Below are 22,124 nucleotides of genomic sequence, written 5' to 3' on the forward strand. Positions count from 1 at the left end.
ACATCTCAGCTCCTGGTATCAGGCTCTTGCCCTGGCCACACCCCACAGAGGTCCACCGAGGCCAGCCGAGCCCTGCACCAGTGCCCACTCCTTATCCTGGAATGAGGAGTTGGGTTCTGTCTCCAGGCCGTCCCTCATTCCTCACATTCTCAGGGACCCAGCAGACCCCTTCTGAGTCAAGTACACAACAGTGCGGGAGAGCAAACCCAGCAGGAGGCTCCGTGAAGGCCGCATGGCGGAACCCAGAGGACCCAGGCACCCAACGGTAATAGGCAGGGGCTCCTGAGGAGGGCACCACCCGTACAAGAGACGTGTCTAGCACAGGCCCATCGCCTGCCCCAGCCCAGTGCACCACATCAGGCGGAGATTAGCCCAGAAGCTCCCTCTCCTGACCTTGCACATCTGCACAGCCCCGGGCCCGCCCCTGGCTGATGCTGACTTGCTCAGGCAAATGGGGGAGGCCTGGGCTACCTGCCCAGTCACAGGCACCGGTGGCCTGAGCCTTGCCTACTCACAGGAAATAGCTCGGCATGCAGGCGAATTCTCCCTGTCTAGGACATTCGATCAGGCCCGTGTTCTAGGCAGTAAATGCTGGTCCTGCTGAAGGTACCCACATTATCTCCACCTCCACGTTTCTCAGGGAACCTAGCCCTGCACCAAAGAGGGGAGCCATGGGGCAGGGAGTCAGCCTGGCACACATCCTACCTACCTGTCACCACTCCCACACCCTTCCCTGGGCCTCTGGGTACCTCGGATGATAAAGCCCTTCTGATGCCCCGTCTTTGAAGTGCCCCCCGGGTACTGGTGGAGTGTCTGACGGGGGGGGGGGGGGGGGGGGGACGGGACAGCTCAGTGTTACACAGCCAGGCTCCTCCCTCCTGTTAGGCACTGGTTTACCAAAGTGCTATCCTTCCTCTAGCCCCGCCCCTCCCATGCATCCCTGCTACCCAGCTTCAGCGCCTCACCCTGGAGAGGGCTCTCTGGGTAGAGACACACAGAGCCTCTGAAGGGCCGCTGCCTTCTGCACTGCTGGGCTCCCCCCAGCTCCCCCTCCCCCGGCTCGTGGTGTGGCCCTCTCACCTGAACTGGCAGTGGGGGGTCCTAGGCAGGTGGATTTGGTCCCCATTGGCTAGACAGCCACCAATAGGCACTGGGCTTCCATTCAGGCCCCACCTTCCTTTTCTTACATACATAGCCCAGGCTGGCCCTGGAGGAAGGGAGGGGAAGGAGGGGAGGAGCAGACAGACCCCCCAGAACCCAGAATATTAACTGTTCCCCACACGAGGTGCCTTTAATTCTCCCTCCCGAGCCACGCTCCTTTGTACTTTTGTGGTTGCAGCTGTTTTAGCCACCGACACTGTTGTTTTAAAAGGCCTATTTTCACATAGAATGTTATCCAATTAGCAGAGCAATGTGTTGGCTTAAATAAACACTCGGGGGGAGCCGGCAGCCGGAGCTGCGATGGCGGCTGGCGTTGGCAGGCAGAGCTCTGCTGTGATAAACAACCGTCGCTTTAATTGTAGGGCCACATGCATCTCCTCCCTCTCTCCCACTTCTCCACCATGGTGGGTGGACGCCCAGGGAGCGAGCGACAGGATGCATGGCCTGAGCTCATGCTGGCTGGTGATGCCATGTGGTGCAGCGGGCCCTTCAGTGAGACGTGGGGTGGTGGGATTGGTGATGAGCGGCAGGACAGAGCTTCAGTCACATGCGCTTAACACACAGCTGCGTGATGGTGTGCAAGGGGGAAGAACGAGGTGTCAGGACAGCGGGGTGTGCCGGGGATGACCCCCGAGGAAACACTCCTGTTCCAACCAAGCAATGCCAAATAGGATCAGAGTGGCCCATGACGTCAAAGCTGCCTTCCTGTTCCCCATGTGGGTCCCCGAGCCCAGGTGACCCTGCCCCGCGGCAGGAGCTGGTGACATTGCCCTCCGGGAGTGGCAGAGCATTGAGAGAACAGATGGTGTGGTGCATGTGCTGGGGGACGGGGCGGCAGCTGAGTCCTCTGGGCCCCAAGGTTCCCCACTGCATTGAATCCTGCATTGACCAGTTCTGTGTCTGCCAGAGCTAACTCACGCAGGCATCGGGGTTCCATCCCCCTTTCCTGTTTGCATGTGTGTTCATGTTGTGTGCAAGATCACACTGGCATTTGAATGGTGCTTCTTTGCCAGGCTTCTGTCACCACCGTGCAAGAGTACAAATTCTAGCCAAGCTTGCATTTCAAGGCAAGGACTCGGGCTCAGCCAGCACATGTGAGCTAAGACCCTACAGTCAGGTGCTGCCCGGTTCACCGCCGAGGCATAAGCAGGATCACACTGCCATGCTGCCAACTGCAGCCCTGCAGACCTCCGTGGGGACCGAGGCCTGCCAGGCACCTTGTAGACCCAGGCAAAGACTTGGCTTTCAGAGCTGTCAGGTACAATGTGAGTCAGGGGAAGGTAGAAACCCAGCCACGAGGCATGCTCGGGGCCAAGGAGCAGCCACTGTGTTGCTTAGGTCACCGGCTGCCCTTAGAGTTCACAGGTCGTCACACTGAGTTGAGAAAGTGAAACAGCAGGGACTTAGAGCAGGTTACTGGACAGTGCAGGGCCCAGCCCGGTCAGCACTGCCTGTCACCTCTTACCCTGGCCACCTGACACCTGCCCTTCCGAGGTGCTTTAGACCTGTGGAGACAGTGGAGCCCTCCCTGCCTCACCCCGCTCCACTTTAGCGTTTTGTCATTTGAGCCCGGGCAGTGTCCTCAGGGGTCAGGTTGACTGGACTGAGCTGATGGAATGACTAGGGGTGCCTCTCTTCGTGTCACAGACTCAGGTGCAGTCTGCAAGTGGGCCTGTGGCTGTTAGTCCTGGCCCTCCACTCCTCAGTGTCTGGTGGTTTGAATAAGGATGGTCCCCATAGGTTCCCGGGAGTGGGACTGTTTGAAAGGATTAGAAGGACTGGGAGGTGTGGCCTTGCTGGAGGAAGTGTGTCACTAGAGGTGGACCTTGAGGTTTCAAAAGCCCATGCCACACACACATTCATAGTGTGTGTGTGTGTGTGTGTGTGTGTGTGTGTGTGTGTGTGTGTGTGCGCCTGCAGATCAGGATGTAGCTCTCAGGTACTGCTCCAACACCATGCTCCCCACCATGATGATAATGGTCTAAGCCTCTGAAACTAAGCAAGCCCCCAGTTAAATGCTTTCTTTTATAAGAGTTGCCTTGATCATGGTGTCTCTCCACAGAAACAGAACAGTGACTAAGACAGTGTCACTTCTCAGAATGGACTGTGGAAGTCACTCCATATTACACAAAGAGCTAGGACACACTCTGGGCAGGCCAGAAGCTGCTGGCTGCTGGCAAGGTGTGCTGACCCATCGTACAGGCCACTGGGAAGCAATGCAAAGCACCATGAGAGGCAGACTACCCAGTGTTTCTTCCAAGCCTGATAGGACTTGGCTCCTCTTCCCCTTCCCCTTCAGGTTTTGGGCACAGAAGTTTAGGGCAGGTTGGTGGTGTCAATGTTTGGATGCCTTTAGCGTCTGCAGCCCTCTGGCTCTGCCAGGGATGGTACCCAAAGAGCCAGGGGGACAGGGCCAGGAGGCTGCTGACATCTAATGTCAGGTCCATCCTAGCCTCTGCCTACAGCTGGAGATCAGCCAGGCCTCTGTAACCACATGGGGCTGGAGTCCTGCCAAGGGCACAAAATGGTTTTGGTTCCTGGGAGAAATTTTGTCTTCAGGGAAACTGCATAAAGGTCGGACCCAACCTGCACTAGCAGCATTCCAGAACCTTCCATGGTCTTAAAAGATGACCACCAGGTCCAGCCTCATTGCAACCTGTATTGGTTCCCCACTTTGCCTGTGCAGACTGACTTCTAGGTAGGATCAGGACAAGGAAGCAGGAGGCCGTGGCCTTGGACCTGGGGACTGAGGCTTCAATCACAGGGCATCCAAGCCAGAGATATGGAGGGTGGTAGCCTGGGCCTGGAGTAGATGCTCACAACTTTCAAAAGGAGCTGCCTGAGACAGAGCCCCACCAATGGGAGTTGGGGTCCAGCAGGTCCACCCCAGAGTAAAGACATTTATACCCCAGGAACTGAGGAGTCACCGTGAACAGTGATCTCCCCAGGATCAGATGGTGGGGGAAACATCACCTCACTCAGGATAGAGGCTCTTAGGAAGAAGGGTGAGGCCCATGCTGCCTGCCATCTGGAGGCTGGGGTGGGAAGGAATCCCACCTCCCACCTCTCATCTCCCAGCAAGCCTCCCACCTGCTTCCCTCTGCAGATAGGGAGACAGTGCTGGCTGGGGCCAGGGAAGAGGCTCCCAAGGTGCCCAGGATGGAGCTCAGGGTAGCCGGTGGGGTAGCCGGTGATAGCCACCAGGAAGTGGCAGGGTGTGGCTCTTCCTTGGCATTCCCTGTATCAACCCTGAGTCAGTCCCTTGAGTTGTACTCGGGGCCATAGGGCTTCCCAGCAGGCCAAGGTGAAGGTTGACATGTCTCTCCTGTGCCAGCAGGTGGGTTGCTGTGTCCATTCAGCGGGGACCCAAAGCCATGGGTGCTAGGTGCAGAGCCAGACCAAGTCCATGTCACCATCAGGTGTGTGGTGACCTAAGCTGTGCTCTCACTGTGTCTTTGTGTTCAGAAACGCAGGGTTGAAAAGCTGATGGGATATTTAAGGCAAAGCCGTGCTGACCATCCACCCACGGGGGAGACATGTTCTCAAGATCCTCAGTGAAGGGGATTCTGGTTTACTGAGAGCAGTGTCCCAGCTAAGGAAGGGATAGGGCACCTTTGCTCCGAGGTTCAGGGTGTGCAGGGCACAGGGTGGCAGAGCCTTCCCGGACTAGGCCGCTGCTTCAGTGTGAGGAGATGGAACACACAGCAGACCCTCAGTTACCTCATGTGAAGTGGGAAGCCCTGGGCCACACCAAGAAGACTGTTGGTCTCAGTGATGACAGAAAGCAGCCACAGGATTCCATGTTCCACAAGGGACAAGCCCCCAGGCTGTTTTGGCAAAGGCGAGTTCCCTGAGCGTGGTAGCCTCTGGGAAGATGGTGAGGTGGTTTCTCTGGGGTAGGTATAGGGGAGAAGCTTCGGCAGCTTTCATTCTTCCCGTTCAAGTGCCTAGAATCTTCCATGCATCTCAGGTGTGTCCTCACTCCAGCCCAAAAGCCCCTCAAAAGTGAACCTGCCCCCCTCCTCCCTCCCTCCCTCCCTTCCTCCCTCCCTAAGAAGCCTCAGGCAGACAGGCCTCTTCATGAAGCATGTGCTCTGCGTTCCCCAAGGCTGGCTTTAGCCCCCAGTCACTGTTCGTACCCCATGAGGAAAGTTTGAGGACACCACACTCAGCTCAGGAAGTGAGCACATGGAGGAGCATGACCTGGTCACTACCATCCCTCAGCAGTCAGGGCTGGGATGGCTCTGCTGTTTTTAGAGAACCCCATACTGTGTTCCAGAAAAAACAAGAGCTTTTGCATGTGGGCTCTGCTGTTCCCACCCTGGTTACAGCACACATCTTACAGCATTGCCGCAGGGCAGTGCTCTAAACTGTGATGACGAAACGGTTCCCTGGATCCCCCACTCCCCACCCCCTGGCCTTGCTGCTGCTTCATCCAGATGTGATGAGGCCTGGATGCAGAGGCCCTAAGCAGCTCGGCCAGCGTCCCACAGCTTGGAAGTGGTAGAGCAGGGATTTGAACTGAGGTAGCCTAGCTGCCGAGCCACAGCCCCCCACACCTCTGAGTACCGAAAGCCCTTCTGATGAGCTAATAAAGTGCCCGAGGGGTACAGAGAGGGAGAACCAGGGAGAGGCTATTAGCAACTCCTACAGTGAACAGAAACATCGCCAGGCCTTCTGAGGCCCAAGAAAGCAGAAATAGATTGCAAAAAAAAAAAAAAAAAAAAAAAAAAAAAATGAGGAAGAAACCGACGGCTGGGCCTCCCCGCCAGGGTCTCTTTCTGCTTTCTAAGTGCGGGCGGGCGGAGTAGTCACCAGCTGCAGCCTTGGCTGTCCCAGACTGCCGTGTCCCCAGGATGCAGCTCCTCGGGGACCCTCACCAGACTCCCTACCAGTTCCTCTCTCCGTCTTGAGGGGCGGACTCCCCCAGTCCCACCGTCTCCCTGCCTTGCCAGCTGAGCGCCCGCGCTTCGGAGCTCCGAATGAGCCATTTCGGCTCGGGGGCCAGATGCATTTTTATATCTGCCTGGGAAAAAATGGCAGGGGTTCTGCTGGCAGTCGGAAGAGGCTTCTAAATTAAACTTAAAAAAAAAGTGTTGGGGGTTGGGGGGGCGGGCTGCACCTGGCCCTTCTCAAGACTGCAGAGAACAAAGCGTGGAGACCTTCCCTCTCTCCGTGAGACTCTTTAATGCCTCCTCTCCCACCCCACCCCACCCCACCTGCCCCCAAGCCCTCCCGTCCTTCCAGATTCTGTTTGTCTTGAGTGGCCACTGGGTGCCGCCTTCACAGCTTGCTCTAAGTCCTGTAGCCTTTCCAAGATGGGGCATGTGACCCCGCTAGGGCAGTGACTAGCCCAGGGCCGTGGCCTTATTTCCCACACCCTGAAGCTTAAGACGACCCAAGCGGACTCCCTGGCAGTTCCCGGGCCCAACACCCAGACAGTGTGGGCTGAAGTGTGACTGGCGCCTCCCTCCCATTTGCTGACCACAGCTGGCGGTGCTTGTGTTGGATGGTTGTTTGGTAGACTCGCCTCCTCAGGCCCTGTCTCCGTCTCCACGTGGTGCTGTGCCTGAGCCTGACACTAGTCCGCCTCACTCCAGTGTGACCTGGTTCCTCCAACCACTCTTTTCCAGCACGGTCACCTCCCAAGGTGCCCAAGGCCAGGCCCCGATGCATCTTCTAGGGGACACATTCCAACCACAGCGGTCACGTCACGGGCAAGGGGCAGTGGCCGGCTCCGGGCCTCGCTGTACTGGTTACTGGGTGCTGTAGGCGTCAGCACAATGAGAGGGGCAGACTCACGGCTCTTCTTCTGCCCCTGTGTCACCGTCCTCCCGCTGTGAGCCAGGGTGCTCTCCATCCCCTCCCTTCCCCCCCCCCCACCCCCGGGAGCTCCGAGAGCATCCTCTACACCTTAGGGCTCTGTGGAGAGAAGACAGCTGCAAGGGGAATTTGTCTGCGAGCACAGGAGATGGGTACACATGCTGTGGACCCCACACTGAATCTCGCATATCCTCCAGGGTCCCAGATCTGGGTGTATTCACGCTTCCACTTCAGGATGCTGAGCCCGGAGGGTTCACTTAACCTGCCTAAGCTCTTAAAAAAAAGGAAGCCCAGAGTCTGCCTCGCTCCAGACATGAACACTCTAGAGTCGAAAGACGTCTTGGCCACTTGGTCTTGTGTTAGTGGTCTCTGTGAGCTGGGAGAAGAGTCGGGGGACCTGAGGAGTGACAGCCCAGGTGTATGTTTCTCTTGAGATGGTGGTGGAATGTTCTGGAATCCATATGCTGATGGCTGCATATGCATACACGCACTATGGATGGATTGTATCTCAGTTTAGTGTTTAAGGGAGGAGGGGCGGGGTGCAGGGAACTAGGCAGAGCAAGGAGGAAGAGCCGGTTCGAGGGACCAGTAAGGAGACGCCAGAACCAGACAGGACAGATTCAGACAAGAGACGGGGGATAGGGCAGAGGGCCAGCAGCAGAAAGGGGCCTCTAGTAGCCCTGAGGGACTGTCCTCTGACAACCTGACAGCTGGGTGAGAGGAGAGCCCGTCGTTGGGGTCGCCCTCCACAGATAAGAGGGCACATGGGGAACAGGTGACCCACCTGTGTTGACTGCTCAGTAGCTCTTTCCCCTGAAACATAGCTTGGTAATTAAGTAGGTGGGCCCCCAGCACCCCAACGCCTTGGCAGACACCCCTGGTCACGGGGGGGGGGGGGGGGAGGCCGTGTGCAGCGCCCACATCTCACATGCTGCTCTTTCTTGCCCCCTCCAGAAAGCCTTCAATGCGCTCTGCCACAGCACCCACTTGTACGGCCGCAGGCTGGTCCTGGAATGGGCAGACTCGGAGGTGACGGTCCAGGCCCTGCGGAGGAAGACAGCCAGGCACTTCCAAGGTAGGAGTGGCCTGGTGCTCGCCTGGCCGACTGGGGGGCTTCTGGGATTGGGAGCCGGGGCAGGGGCTGCCTGCGGAGCCGCCCTCGCTTGGGTCCAGCCCCCCCACCCCCCGAGGCCTCTTGTCACCAACCTGCCTTGTATCAGCACGGCCACCTTGTCGCCTTGCGTGCGGGTAGGGCGGTGGGGGCCAGGCAAGCAAGAAGGGCAAGGCAGTTGTCACCTCGGTCCCTACTGTGGTCCTCGATCCAGGTTCCAAAAGTGCTCCCTCGAGCCCAGGGATGCCGGCAATGGGTCCTGGAGGCTGGCCCCAGGAACCCCAGGGTCACCAGGATCATCAGCTTCCCATATGCCTTTCTTCAGGGTTGTCCTCTTCCTGCCTGAGCTCAGTGCTCACAGAGCTGACTCACCAAGGTGACACTCTATGGCCTTAAAGACTATAGAGCTGATGACCAGGAACTCCTGAGCCCGGCTGCCCTCATGCTTGGGTCATCAGAGTGACTAAGCAGGGCCATGGGCACAGGTGAAGGGGCTGGCCACTTCCCTTTGCGGGTAGCCCAGGCTGAAGGTCCCCAAAGGTGAGAAACAGGAGGCCCATTGTGCCTGATGCTAGGGGACAAAGACAGGGGGAGCCGGGGGGGGGGGGGGGGGCTAGAGTCTATGGGGCTGGAGTCAGTGGGCCTCATCTCTAATAGGTGTGCACCCCTCACTAGGATGTCAAGGCTTGAACTTAAAGCCCACCTTCCTTGACAGTACCCTCATTGTGGTCCTCAGGAAGTGGAGCAAGGCAGCTACCATTGTCTGCTGGCTTTAGGTCCATTGGTTTCGTGAGTCTCTCAGCTGGGAACAGGTCCCCTCCTCCCTCTTGCCGGCAAAGCCGGGTTCTGGGTCAGGCTGGGACATGCCTGTCTGCAGTAGCCCTGATGCTGCGGTCAAGAGGCAGGCAGTTTCTTCCTACCTGGTCATCCTAGCGTCAGGGCCCTCAGGGATCCTCGTAGCTAGTGGGGCTCAGAGACCACTGTTGTCCCTGAAGTGTTTGCTGTGAGCTCTGGGTCTACGGGGCTGGGGTCAGGAGCCATCTGTCCCTGCTCCTTGCCAGGGATGGTGGGAGGACCAGAAGGGGACGTTGTCCTGGGGGATTATGAGCAATCCAGCAAGATTGTCCCTGGCCAGTGTGCTAAAAACCGCAGAGGCAGCTTGGGGCCACTGACCAAAGCCTTGGAACACAGACCCTGGTCCTCCATTGGTCTTCTACCTAGAGCCATGCCACCTTTCTACAGCTGTGGTTCTCAACCTTCCTAGTGCTGTGACCCTTTAATACAGTTCCTCATGCTGTGGTGACTGCCACCCAACCATAAAATTATTTTCATGGCTACTTTACAACTGTAATTTTGCCACTGTTATGAAATGTAATGCAAATATCTGATTTGCAGGATATCTGATATGTGACCCCCGTGAAAGGGTCATCCGACCTTCTAAAGGGGCTGCGACCTACAGGTTGAGAGCCTCTGTCCTACAGAGTTGGTTGGTTGTCCCCCAGCTCAAGGCGGGGCCTCGTGCGCTCACACATGCTGTTCCCTATTAACACAGCACCTTTCTCTCTGCTTTTGTTTGTGCTGTGAGTGGTATGGAGAGCCACCCCCTCCCTGCCCTGCCCTCTGGGTATCAGGCGTCAGTCATCGCCTGTCTTCTGCCCCTCTGTGCCTCCGCCCCTGTACGCTCTTGGTTTTTTACCGTCTTACATTCTGGTCAGGCCACCGTCGCCGCTGCCGTCACCACTGCCGCTGCCGCCCCCACCCATGGCAACTGTGGTGTGCTGTGTGCTTGTATCTGGACTGGTCGGTTCCTATCTGGTGCCCCTGTTTAGTTCAGCTCTGAGGGGTGCCAGGCTTTCCATCCAGGGCTGGGGAGCGTTCCAGCCCAAGCAAATGCAGAGCCGGAGAAACGGGAGATTGCATACTCAGTGGTGGGCTCACAACTCAATAAGATCCCAAGTCCTGATGGGCAGACAAAACCTGTCTGCATCGACAGGCATCGACAGGCCCAAATGCACCCGTCGGCAAATGTTTGTGGAAGGCACTCTCCCGGGACCAAGGCGGGCCCGCCTCCCCTGTGGTCACCCCACCACCCAGCCCAGGCCTGGGAGAGTGCAGACTCAGCACTTCTGCTTTGCACAGATAGAAGCCCCTTCGATAAATTGAGCTCTGAAGCCAGCAGCCTCTCCTCCCAGGTGAGAGGATGCAGCAGAAGGCAGGCCTTGGTGTGGACAGGCGTCTCCATGGCGGCCCACAGCCGCTGGGCCCCAGTAGGCAGGCATAGCAATGAAACTGATAAAGATACCTCTCCAGCAGATCCGAGGTGGCCATAAGGACCGCCTCAGGCGTGGCTGTGACTCCCATCAGGCCTTGCCCTGCAGGCCCTGGGGCAGGTGCAAGGCTGCAGATGTGCAGATGCCCTGGAAACAGTGTGCGGTCCACTTTCCACCTTGTCCTGCACGTGTGTGCAGCAGCCAGAGTCCTCCGAACAGGGCTGCGGGCCTCAGAGCCTGCCCGGGCCTCCTTTTTCCCCTGCCCTTTTCCCTGCCGTGAAAAGTACTGGCTCATTTGTGTCGGAGTCCACATTGTTCTGAGCATCCAGGGTCCAGGCCGGAGCTGGGCACGAGTCCCACTTGCCCTTGGGCTCTGCCAGGAAGGCACTCAGACCTCAGGTGGAGGCCTTGAAGTGCTGGCCACCACAAAGGCTCCCTGAGGGCTGCAGACCATGCCATCAGAGGCGGGGCCCGGCCACAAGCTCGCCGGCGACACCATGGCCTGAGCCGTTCTCAGGGCTAGCGATGGGTAGCCAGAGCCGCTGCACCGGCGTTTTGGCACTGGCCAGCACAGGCAGTGGGAGTCTCCCTGCCCTTGGGTTATACCTTGCCCACAGCCCCGCCGCTGTCATGGGAGGGATGGTGGAGACACGCGGTCCTGGGTGGAGGAGACCCCTGAGCTGTAGCTCAGGCTCCCTGACACAGCCCCCACCACTGTGCCACTCTTCTCCTGCCGGGCCTTGCCGGGAATCAGACGTAGCTACCGGCTGCCTTGTTCTTAATCCTGCAGGACTCGGGTAGATACTGTCATTGACCCATTTAGCAGATCAGGAAACTGAGACTCAGAGAGGGCAAGTAGCGTATTCATGGTCACCCAGCTACCTGTAGCATAGCTAGAACTCAAACCTGAGTTTCCAGCCACTCTCCCGACCAAGCCTTTGCATCGGCTGATCCGGCTGGCACCCTTATGTTGACTCAGTGATCCGGCTGGCACCCATATGTCGACTCAGTGTGTGTGTGCGTGTCCTGCTACCCACTCTGTGGCCCCTGGTGAGTCTCAGCCTCAGCTTTGCCATCTGTACAGTGGGCACAAGGTGCCAGCACCTAGGGGCCCTGTGGCTCCAGGGAGCTGACACGTGGCTTGGTCTTGCCACTCTCCCAGGCCCAGGCTAGCGCACTGAGGAGGACGTGACTGGGTAGAGAAGAGGGAGAGCCTGGTGCTCCTGAGTCCCCGGCCAGGGGGCAGTGCCTGGCACACACATGGAAGGAGGGGCCCAGGCGCCACCCACCACGGGCTCCCACTGACTGGTGTCCAAAGGAGGTTTGCTTTAACACCCCACCCCCCGTCCGTCCCATGGGACACTCCTCGCGCTCCTCTGTCCCTGGGTGACGGCAGAGCACTGCAGTGCCCCCTGCTAACTGGTGCTTGGGAGGCACCTGGCAAGCTAACAACACAGGCCGGGCCTCTGGACCTGGCTGGGAAGAGTCACCCTGAGGGAGGTGCCATGCGGGGAGGGGGGCTACTGTCCTCCCCTTGGTTCCCTACTTGATTTCCCCTCTCCTGTCCTCTCGCACTCTACACACACACACACACACACACACACACACACACACACATACACACACACACACACACACACACACACACACTCACACATATACACATATACACACACATACACGTACACACACATAGAGACATACACACACACACACATACACACACACACACACACACACATACTCACATACACACACAGACACACTCACACATACACGTACACACACATAGAGAGACACACATATAGACACACTCACACATACACACACATACACATACACACACACTCACAAATACACACACACACACACACTCTCTCTCTCTCTCTCTCTCTCTCTCTCTCTCTCCCTCTCTCTCTCTCTCTCTCTCTCTCTCTCTCTCTCCTGGACTATCCCAATCTGCTCCTTTCCCCACTCCCACCCCCCCAGCTCCTGTCCTCCCCCTGCTCTCTGCCTCCCAACCCCTCCCTGGTCAGGAGTCAGATCTCCGATCTCCAGCCCCGGGCCCTGTGGTAGGTGAAGTGTTATTCTTCTCTGCCTGGCATGCGGGATGTGAAAAGAGGGCACAAGGGGGGACGAAAGAAGAAAGCCTGCCCCTGGCTGTGTCCTTTCTTCCTGAGCATGTTAGAAACCAGCAGGGTTGCGGCATCGCGAAGCTTTCAGGGCTTGGCAGGCCACGGTCACCACGAGCACAGGCGACAGAATAAAATGGCCTGGAAGCCATCCGCCGCCCAGCCCCGGCTTAAGCGCTCACAGCCAGGGAGGCCTGGCACATGGGCTTTTATTTGGCCGGGAGCACGGCTCGGCTTCCCTCTGTTGTCTTATTCCAGCTGGGGAGGCTTTGATGGGCTGTGGTTAGCGGCTGCAACTCTCACCTCCAGAGCAGGCACGCAGGCATGAGCGGCATGGCAAGTGGCTGGCGGTGGCGCATTCTCTCCACTCGCCCCCACCCCTGCCTTATCCCCTGCCCACTGGGCCCGGCGGCGCTGGCCAGCGCGGAATGCAGATAGGAAGTGCGCGCTCACAACAAGAGCCCCTGGGCACAGATGGGGATAGACCTGGCCCGTCAGCCACTAGCCTGGCTCTCTGAGCCAGCCTCCTCCGTCACAGGGCAGGGGCAGAGCCCCCAGACCCCCGTCCCATCAGCCCACCACCAGGCCTCAGTCCAGACATGCCGTGTTCCTCCCCATGCCATTTTTCCTCGGTGCCTTGACCCTCTCCCGCCTCCCCCTGCCTGTGTCCTCCAGGGGACACAGCCCCCTCCCCGTGTCCTGACTTACCTTGCACCGAGCATAAAGCTGGCTTCGTGACTGTCCACAGAGCAGACGAATGAGCCCCGATAAAAACCAGTCGTGGGTGTGGCTGATGTTAGCTGAGCATCTAGCATGGGCCGGGCCCCACGTGGTGCTGATTGCAGCCACCTCCACGTTAGGGGTGGGCACCCCGGCTCTGCACAGCCAGCCGGTGACCCCAGCCCGGGGTTATTTAGACTTGAAACATGCAGACAGGGCCCTGTTGGGAGCCTGATTTTCTCACCTTGTTCCTCAAGCCCCATGCATCTGCAGAGACACCGCTTCTGAAAGATGAGGTCAGCCACAGGAAGCCAGAGAGCTTTGCTAGGGGCTTTTGTGCGGCCTCAACACTCATGCAGTTTTGCACACAGTTTAAAAACCCGGTGGCACTTCAGCCTAACACACTCAGAGAGAGACACTTCCCGTGTTACTAGTGCAGACGGGCCCAGAGAGGTCTGTTGACTTTCCTAAAAGCACAGAGCGTTTCCTCCCACCCTACATTCCCCACAGTTCCTGAGTCCCAAGTGGTATGCACACACACCCTAGCCAGCAACCTCAATGTAAGCTTTCCTGGGAGGAAAGGCATGTGGCTTCATCTCTCGCTTCATTCCCTCACGGAGGTGGCGTTTGAGTCCTAGGGAGGGATGGTTACCAGCAAATAGAAGGATTGGAGTTCTGGCGGTTTTCTGAAGAAAATTAGAGTGGATGGTATGGCGGACCTCAAGGGGAGGGGTGCGTCTAATGTGGCAGCTAGAGAAAGCCTTCCACGGGATCAGCGTTCCTGTGTGATTGCAAGGGAGCAGCCAGCCAGAGACCTAGGGGAGAAACAGTCCAGGCCCCGGGAGCCACGGGTGCAAAGGCCCTGGGGCAGAAGTGTGTTCAGGGCTGGAGCTCCAGGGTGGAGAGTGGAGAACAGACAGGAGAAGGAAGCCCTGGAAGACCGGAGGGGAAGGCGACCGTCAAACTAACCTCATCAGGCTACCCCACTGCTGCTGCGTGGGGTACAGTGGGTAGCGCCGGAAGCAGCGCTGAGGAGCAAGCACATTGTGGTCATCCAAAAATGGTGGCCAGGGCCACAGCCAAAGGCTGCAGGTGGAGAGCAGCTGGGAGACTGGTTGTTCAGGGAGAAGGGAGAGCTGGCTAGGTTTACACAGAGAAGACAGAGAAGTCAAGGGTGGCGCCTCGGCGGTCAGCAAACCTGGGAAGCCAAGGGCCGGTACAGAGGCAGGAGGCCATTTGTCTGACGTCAGCCAGAATGTCCGAGGGATATGATATCGGCACATAGATGGATGAGTTCGGAGCTCAGGGGCCAAGGCTGAGTTGTGATATAAATTTGAAGTTATCAGCATACAGATGATATTTAAAGCCTGCCACCATTCCCACAAACCCCCATTCCACACCTCCATCATCATCAGAATGGCACGCTTTCAAAAGACCAGGGACCACGAGAGCCCCTTATCCCCCCATCAGCCCCTGCAAATGGGCCTCCTTGATCTTAGCCGTGAAGACATAATCATCAGGCTTTCAAAATCACAGGCAGAAAGTTCAAGCAAGTATGTGGAGTCACAGAATTTATTATTCAAAATATCCCCTGGTCTCGCTTCCTTCAGCTCCCTGGAGATGGGGGTTTTGTGTAAGCTCCACATCTCAGCCCTTCATCTGGGCCCCTCCCACTCTTCATAAGACCTGGTTGTGTCAGCCCTTTCTCTGGACACCCCGGACTGTCACTGAGGGTCCCGGGAGGGCATGGCATGAACAAGAGGGCTTTCATCCTGGCTCCTGGTAGCATGTGTGTCTCGTGCCAGGGGAGGTCAGGGAGCCAGCCACCAGGACTCTTTCTCGCTCACCTCTGATTGCCACAGCTGGTGAACGGAATGGGACCCTGTGGGTCCAGGCAGCTCCTGGCCAGGATGCAGATGATTAGGGGATGCGGAGGGGCCTCTAGACAGCAACCTCATCTCCCCATCAAGGTGCACTGGGAGCCTGCAGGTCCTTGGGACCAGCTGGGGCAGGTGTCACCCGACCACACCCCCTGCCTCCCTCTCACCCCCCACACACCAGATCCTCCCACTCCAAGTGATTTGACAATATCCTGTACACTCGGCCGCCCTCCCCTGGGAGCGGCTGTCCGTGCGAGGAAGGGACCTGCTCCCAATCCCACTAAATTGTTATTGACTTGTGTTCTGTGCGTTCTGCAAACATTTCACTCAGCCGTCGCCGGCAAGCCCACGAATCCCTGCTAGGGCTAACGGGGAAGCCAGCTGTGCTGGGCCATCTCGCCTGCTCCTTCCCATCGATCACAGAATTAAACTGACGGGAGCGCCGCAGGGCGGTGTGGGAGAGGCAGGGCCCGGCCACCGTCCTGGGCGGGGCTGGAGGCCCGGGGACCAGAGGGTCCACGCTGGCCGGCCGTGTACCTGACTGTGCAGCTTGGCCCAACCGGAGGAAGCCAGGGAAAACAGCTTCCCCAGCTGCCGGTGATAGGCGGTGGGGAGCACGTAGACCAGAGGCCACTAACTGAGCCATGGGTGCCTTGCCCGTGACACGCGAACACAAAACAGTATTGGATTCGTCATTGTTTGGCCCCTGCAAGATCTGACCTGGAAATCAGTTTCAAGCCAGCCACTCTTAGGAAATCAAGCCTTGCCACCCTGGTCCCACGTCCCACGGCGAGGCCTGCGGAACCACTGTGCATTTACGTGATGCGTGCGCTCCCTGTGGATTCAGTCATGCAGTGTGACTGACTCCCTGATGGCTCCACCTGACCCTTACACTGGCACATCCCTCCATGTCCCCTCTGCTTGGACCCAGGAAGAAGAGAGGGAGATAATGGAGACCGAGGCCTCCAGGCCAAGCAGGGCTGCAGGCGCCTCCCGCCAGCCTCCCTCGTCCTGTGCTCGCTCTCTCTGCAGTAGGTCTCCCTGCCTCGACACTTGCTGCTCTCCCCAGACTGCACAGGGTCCCCCCACCCACATAGACCAAGCACAGAGGACCCCAGGCTAGCGTGTACCCCTTCCTTATCTTGGGATAAGTCCACCATGGTCCAGGAAGATGCCCAGGATGGGCCACTTGGAGAGAGGTTAGCCTGTGGCCTCACCACAACCTCCCACCACCTAGGTCCCTCACTTTGGGCTAATAACAGTGGGGATGTATCTATGATGAGTAAGCTTCAGTGCCCACAGGGGCCATTTGAATACAGCCCCCTAGAGTAGGGTCCACATTCCTGCTCCTCGAGGTGGGTCTTTTCGGCTTTGAGTCAGTGTCTGCGTGAATGTTGCCCTGTGGCTGGCTCTGCTCCCATGTGGAGACCCTCAGAGGGTGGATCCACTGCAGGGCAAGTGTCCATGGGACCTTGGGCTTGGCTGTGGTATGAGATAAAGGCCCCCAGAGTGAGCTGAGCCCCATAATGGAGAGCCTGTACCCAGAGGACTTCCCCCAGAGCCCAGGGAGCATGTACTCAGCTTGTGGGATTTCTAGAGGAAAGATCCACGCTCGGCCTGCTGCAGCAAGCCCACGGGTGCCTAGAGCCCCATCCCTGCCTGTCTACCAGCTTTCCCTTGGCAGCCCAGACCCGGTGATTGCCAGGTGCTAGGTGCCATAAACACTTGATACTATATTTATCACTTCTTGTCCATCTTGGCTCATGCCTTCAGGCAACTGAGTGTTCATCCTTGTGCTAGGCAAAGTCTTGAATGCCTTGTGGCTAGTCACTTTTTGCACTTTGAAATGGGATCTCTCCGTTATGCAGGCTGGCCTCACACCACCAGGTTCAGGCCATCTTCCTGTGCCAGCCTCCCTGGTGCTGGGGTTCCAGGCATGGCCAGCAGCTTAGAAACTGTGCTCCTAAGCAGCTTTGTCTTCATTCAGTAACTGAGCCCAGACAGGGACCGCAACCGGCCTGCTGGCTTCCCATCCTGGGCTTCCCATCCTGGGCTCTCTCCGTCTTGCCTCTTCTTCACAGGCCCCTTGCAGCATCCTTTCTCCCTGACAGCCGCGCTCTCATCCCCAGCCTGCCTCTCCTCCCATGAAGCGCTTTCTCTTGTCCTCCCACAGGCCCCCGCCCGCCCGCGCGCCGCCTTCCACGCAGGCGACATTGCCAGCCAGGGAAGGGAGAGATGCAGGCTGGCATTCTGTCAAGGAATTAATTGAAAAATAAAACCATTAGGTGGGAACTGGAGAAATGCAGAAGTGGTGTTTGGAGGTTGGGGGGAGGGGGCAGGGCTGGGGGGCTGTTGGGGGCCGGCCGAGCTTTTTGTCAAGTTCATTTCTCGGTATTGATGTCTGGTGACAGTCACATGTTGTTTATCTTCAGGCGCAGCTGCGCCGTGGCAAGAAAATGCACGGCTTGTTTCGTTTATTTATTTCACACCTTCCCCGGGTTCTGCTTTGTGTTTGTTTGGTGAGGACCCACCGAGGCTTCCAGTGTGGGGAAGTGGGGTTTCCACAGCTGTTCCTGCCAGTCCAGCCGGCGCTGCGTGTGGAGGCAGGCCAGTGGGGGGCTGGGTGGCGGCAGCCAAGACGCGGGGCCCAGCGTGCCCGTCCTACGGGATGGAATGGGGGTTCCCACCCCAACCCCTGGCTGTGGACTTGAGCCAGACCCACAGCAAGGTGCACCTTTTGACTCCCTCGTCCTCACGGCTGCCCCAGGAGGTGGCAGAGAACAGTGACATGCTCTGGGTGACTCGGCCGCTGATGGTGGAGTCTGTTGGGCTGGGGGCCTAGAGTTGTGGTCACTGCCTGGTCCCTGTGTCCCAGGCCCCCAGCACCTCCCTGGACAACTCGTTTTCTAACCCGCAGCTGAAGGAGTGGCTGGTTGGTCCCCAAGCCCTGGGCTCCTCTTACTGGCTCTGCAGGTGGCAGCTGGTCCATCATTCACACTGGGCCAAGCAGAGTGTCACCAGACGCTGAGGTCACAGTCACTTCCTAGGGAGAGGCCAGGCCTTTGTGGAGGCTGGTTCTCTGTTGTGGGGACTCTGAGACCTCTAGAAGGAACCTGGTCTTAAACTGCCACCTCCACCTCCCTAGAAGTCTGAGTGTGAGCAGAGTGGCACATACGCAGGGCTTTCCCAAGTGTGATTAGTGCCAGTGAGCAAAAGGAGCGCCCATGGGCTCCAGGGGCTGTGGGGGTGAGGGTCGCACGTCACAAACAGCCCATTGCTCCCTAGAGGCAGAGCGTGGAACAACCACTGCCCAGTAGGAGACTTGATGGCTAGGAATAGCCCCAGGCAAGATGTTCCCTGCACCTGAGTGCTTGAGAGAGCAGCTATTCAGAAAGGACAGAGCCCTGGGCGAGTTAGAGACTCGGTCTTTCTGGTGCCCTGAGCCCAGGCTAAGGGCAGTGGGTGCCATGAAGCTGTCCCCAAGGCTCGCTGCCCTAGGACTGTTAGCAGGGAACTGTTCAGAGGCCCCCGGAGTCAGCTGGATTCTGACCGTGCCTCCAGAAGCAAGAGTTGCCCAGGTCTCTGTAGTGTGAGAGAAGTCGGTGGGAAAAAAATTCACGGAAAGCGTTCTTGGCCTCGTACATCCTTCCTTCTGCCCCTCATGCCATAGCCTGATCCCTGCCATCCCCTACCGTCCCCTGGCCATCTTCAGTCCGTCCGTCACTCAGCAGACATTTACTGAGGGCTGCCAGGTACCAGGACAGCCCCAGCAAGAGATACAAACAGCAGTGAAGCCGGAAGGTCATGTGGGTGCTGTGGGGGGCCAGGGAAGCTTCACCTCAGATCCGAGGCCCCTGAGCAGTTCAGAAGAGCGTCCTAGACAGGTCATGGCAGTGCAAAGGCCCTGGGGTGAGAGGAATGGGGACCGGGATCCGGAATTGGATGACCAGCTCCCGTGGACCACTCGCCAACAGGATGACAGCTTCGGCTTCCCCCAGGGACAGGGCACGGCGGAGGGGCGGCAGAGCAGGAGGTGGACTCTGGCATTGGTTCAGCAGTCTCTCTGGTTGCCTCTGGTTCAGCGGGAGGGGTGTCAGACGCCCAGGCTGGGAACCTGCTCTGTTGTTGTCGTCTATTTCCAGCCCTATTACCTGCCCACGATTCAATTTCCTGAGGCCATTGTGCAGTGGGGATGAGATGCAGAGGAGAAGAGGACACCGCAGGGAGCCCGGCCGTCTCCTCGCCTTTCCACAGTCGGCCATCATGGGCATGGCTGCCAGACCTTGGCTCCCAGCCAGTGTCCTCTCCCCCCCTCCCCCCCCACCCCCGCCCCGTCCTCTCCCCACAGCACAGCCTCCACCCCAGCCCCGGGCTCTGTTCACGCATCTCCCACTTGGATGCCCCATGGGAGCCCCAGCCAGGGACAGTGTCCCACACAGAAGGGCCTGTTGCATGATGGGAAAGAGGAAGCCCAGGCTGCGGCCAGGGAGACCAGGACGTGGGCTCTGCAGGCCTGAGGCTGATTCCGAACGCAGTATGGCACATGCAGAGGGAGGCCGCCGGGCTCAGGCCCCCTCAGGGGGCGGCAGCAGCTCATGTGTGCAGGAGCCCCCAGGGAAAGGCAAAGTTGATAGGGTGGGTTTGAGGGTGACTGGTGTGAGGACCGCCGTGGAGGAGGTGGGCTGGGTCCACATCCCCATAGCGTGGGAGACATGAGATGGGGGAAGGGATTCCAGGACCCACTCCCTCCCCCAGGAGGGAGCCAAGGTCATCCATGTCTGAGCCAGGCACAGTGCTCACATCTGCTGCCACGTAGAAGTGGGGTGAGTGTGCCCAGGGTGGGGGCGGGAGGCTTCACACAAGGAGTCGGAGTCTCCTGAAGGCAGGGGTTTGGGTGGGCAGCCTCTTTATAAATTAGGCCTTCGCTAGTGAATGGACGGTTAGACTAGCAGAGCGACTGACTGGTGGTGCAGGCAGCTCAGAGCCAGCCTCCCTCTTTCCTTGTCTGTATGTCTAAATCCGCCCTTGCCCCTTCCTCGGAAAACTCCTCTGCACTCATCAAAGCCCAAATCAAATAACCCCTCTCCTGCAAAGCCACCCTCATTGTTATGGTCCCCAGGCCTCTCTAGATTCCTTGGGCACTGCAGCTGCGCACCTAACCTTGAGCTGCTGACAGCCAAGCAGCCACACCCTCGGGGTCCCTGGCTGCCACAGAAGCAGCTGGCTCCTGCTTGTCTGCCCAGCTGTTGCCTGGGTTGGCCAGGCCTCTGGCCGGTGGGAAGGAGGCAGCTCCCAGGTGGCCACTGGCTCCCTAAAGTGGGCCCTTTGCTCCGTGGCGAGGATGGGAGAGGGCGCAGAGGTGGCCAGCAGCAGTGCGGGGCTGGAGAGAGGCGCCTGGCTGAGGCTGGACTAACCAGGGTCCTGTTTGGTCTCGCGTCCTTCTCCCATCCCCCACTCGTGTGCTCCCTATGCCCGCCCCGCACACCTCTGCCTCCCCCCTCACTGTTTAACCCTCTCTGGGTCCTTCTCTCCTCTCTGCCATCTGCCACAGAGCCCCCGAAGAAAAAGCGGTCTGCGGTGTTGGATGGGATCCTGGAGCAGCTGGAAGATGGGGACGACGATGGTGACAGTGAGCAAGCTCTCCAGCTGTGAGCTAGCGCCGCCAGGGTGTGTGGCACCACCAGGGTGTGTGGCTCCGGGGCCCTGGGGCCAGGCAGGGCTCGGCAGTCGGTCTCTCTCGGGTCAGGGTCAAGGGAGACAAAAGCCTGTACCTGGGTACGAGAACATCAGCTCTGCAAACTCCTCACCGGTGTCGTGTTCAGCGGCTGCTGCCCGGGCACCTGCACTGGGTAACCCACGTGAGGTGGCTCCTTATGGGGACACCGACCTGGCATCCTCCTCTGAGATGGTGCTCTCCCCACACACACCCGGCTCCTTGTCCCCGAGGAGCAGAGGCTCTGGGATGGATGACGGTGTACACACAGCCGGCGTAGAGCCTGTGGAAGGAGCAAAGCTCCTGTCTGGGAGGGGACTGGCAGCTCAGCCCCGTTCACCAGCCGCCCAGGCCCCAACCAGCCAGGCTCCTGCAGCCGTCTCGCCCTCTGCAGGACTTGCTGGCCGAAGATGGAGCTAGGGACTCCAGCTCATCACCTAGGGCCCTTCCCAGACCTCCTGAAGCATCACATTCCTAGCCCGGATGCCAGGTTCGCAGGCTGAACTGTGTGCCGTCACCACAGCATCTCAAGGCGGAGGCCCTGGGAGCTCTGTCAAGGCCTCACCCCGAGCCAGAGGCATCGCAAGCTCATCGTTGGCCGGGTACCCTAGTACAGCCTCTCCATGAATGTCGATGCGCCAACAGCCAGAGGAGGACATGGCATCAATCGGGGGGCCGGAGCCACGGCCCTTTAACCCCTGTCCAGCCCCAGCACCACCACATCCGAGCGTGCAGCTGAAGACCCACATCATTTTGAGTTCAGTGCAGGTGACTGGCATGGTGGCCTCGGCCAGCCACACCGTGTTCAGCCATCCAACCCAGGAAGACCTGAGAAGACTCTCATCCCGCTTCTGAGCTGTCCTCACCACGGGCTGTGGGTGCTGGGCTGGACTCTGAGCCAGGGCGCCAGGCCTTCCGACTTTTGTGAGAATCTCGGCCTGTGCGGTTTGGGGGGAAATGAGATCCTGCTTTTCAGAGTGGCCTGTGCCAAAGCTGGGACCTCACCCTGTGGGTGGGACGGGCACTTTGTTACAGTCCGAGGGCACTGAGAATTCAGCAATAAAAGTCAGAGCCTAGAGTGGCTCGGCCCCCTCTACCACACATCTCAGATGTCACCCTGCGCCAGCCTCCACCACTGGTGCTGCGCAGAGGGGTCACATTGATGCTTGCCACGCCAAGGCTGGACCATCAGGAACCACGGCCCATGTCGCTATGGGTCATTAAAAGACAGGCTGGGAATTGTCCCTGCCCCACCATTGAAGGTGTGCCCACATGTGACAGATAGCCTAGGGCAGAAAGCTGCAGTCTCTGTCA

At 58.6% G+C, this 22,124-nt stretch overlaps 1 protein-coding gene across 1 annotated transcript in view; it reads left to right on the plus strand.

The window, feature by feature from the left end:
- Positions 1–21,907, plus strand: part of Rbm19 (RNA binding motif protein 19) — an 86,752-nt gene extending 64,845 nt beyond the window's left edge. The window contains exons 23-24 of the mRNA XM_006970795.4: positions 7,939–8,059; positions 20,649–21,907. Coding sequence (XP_006970857.2) covers positions 7,939–8,059; positions 20,649–20,749 — 222 coding nt within the window. The 3' untranslated portion in view covers positions 20,750–21,907. The remainder of the gene's footprint in view (positions 1–7,938; positions 8,060–20,648) is intronic.
- Positions 21,908–22,124: the final 217 nt, after the last annotated feature.

The sequence above is a fragment of the Peromyscus maniculatus genome, chromosome 23, assembly GCF_049852395.1.
Source record: "Peromyscus maniculatus bairdii isolate BWxNUB_F1_BW_parent chromosome 23, HU_Pman_BW_mat_3.1, whole genome shotgun sequence".
Classification (NCBI taxonomy): Eukaryota; Metazoa; Chordata; class Mammalia; order Rodentia; family Cricetidae; genus Peromyscus; species Peromyscus maniculatus.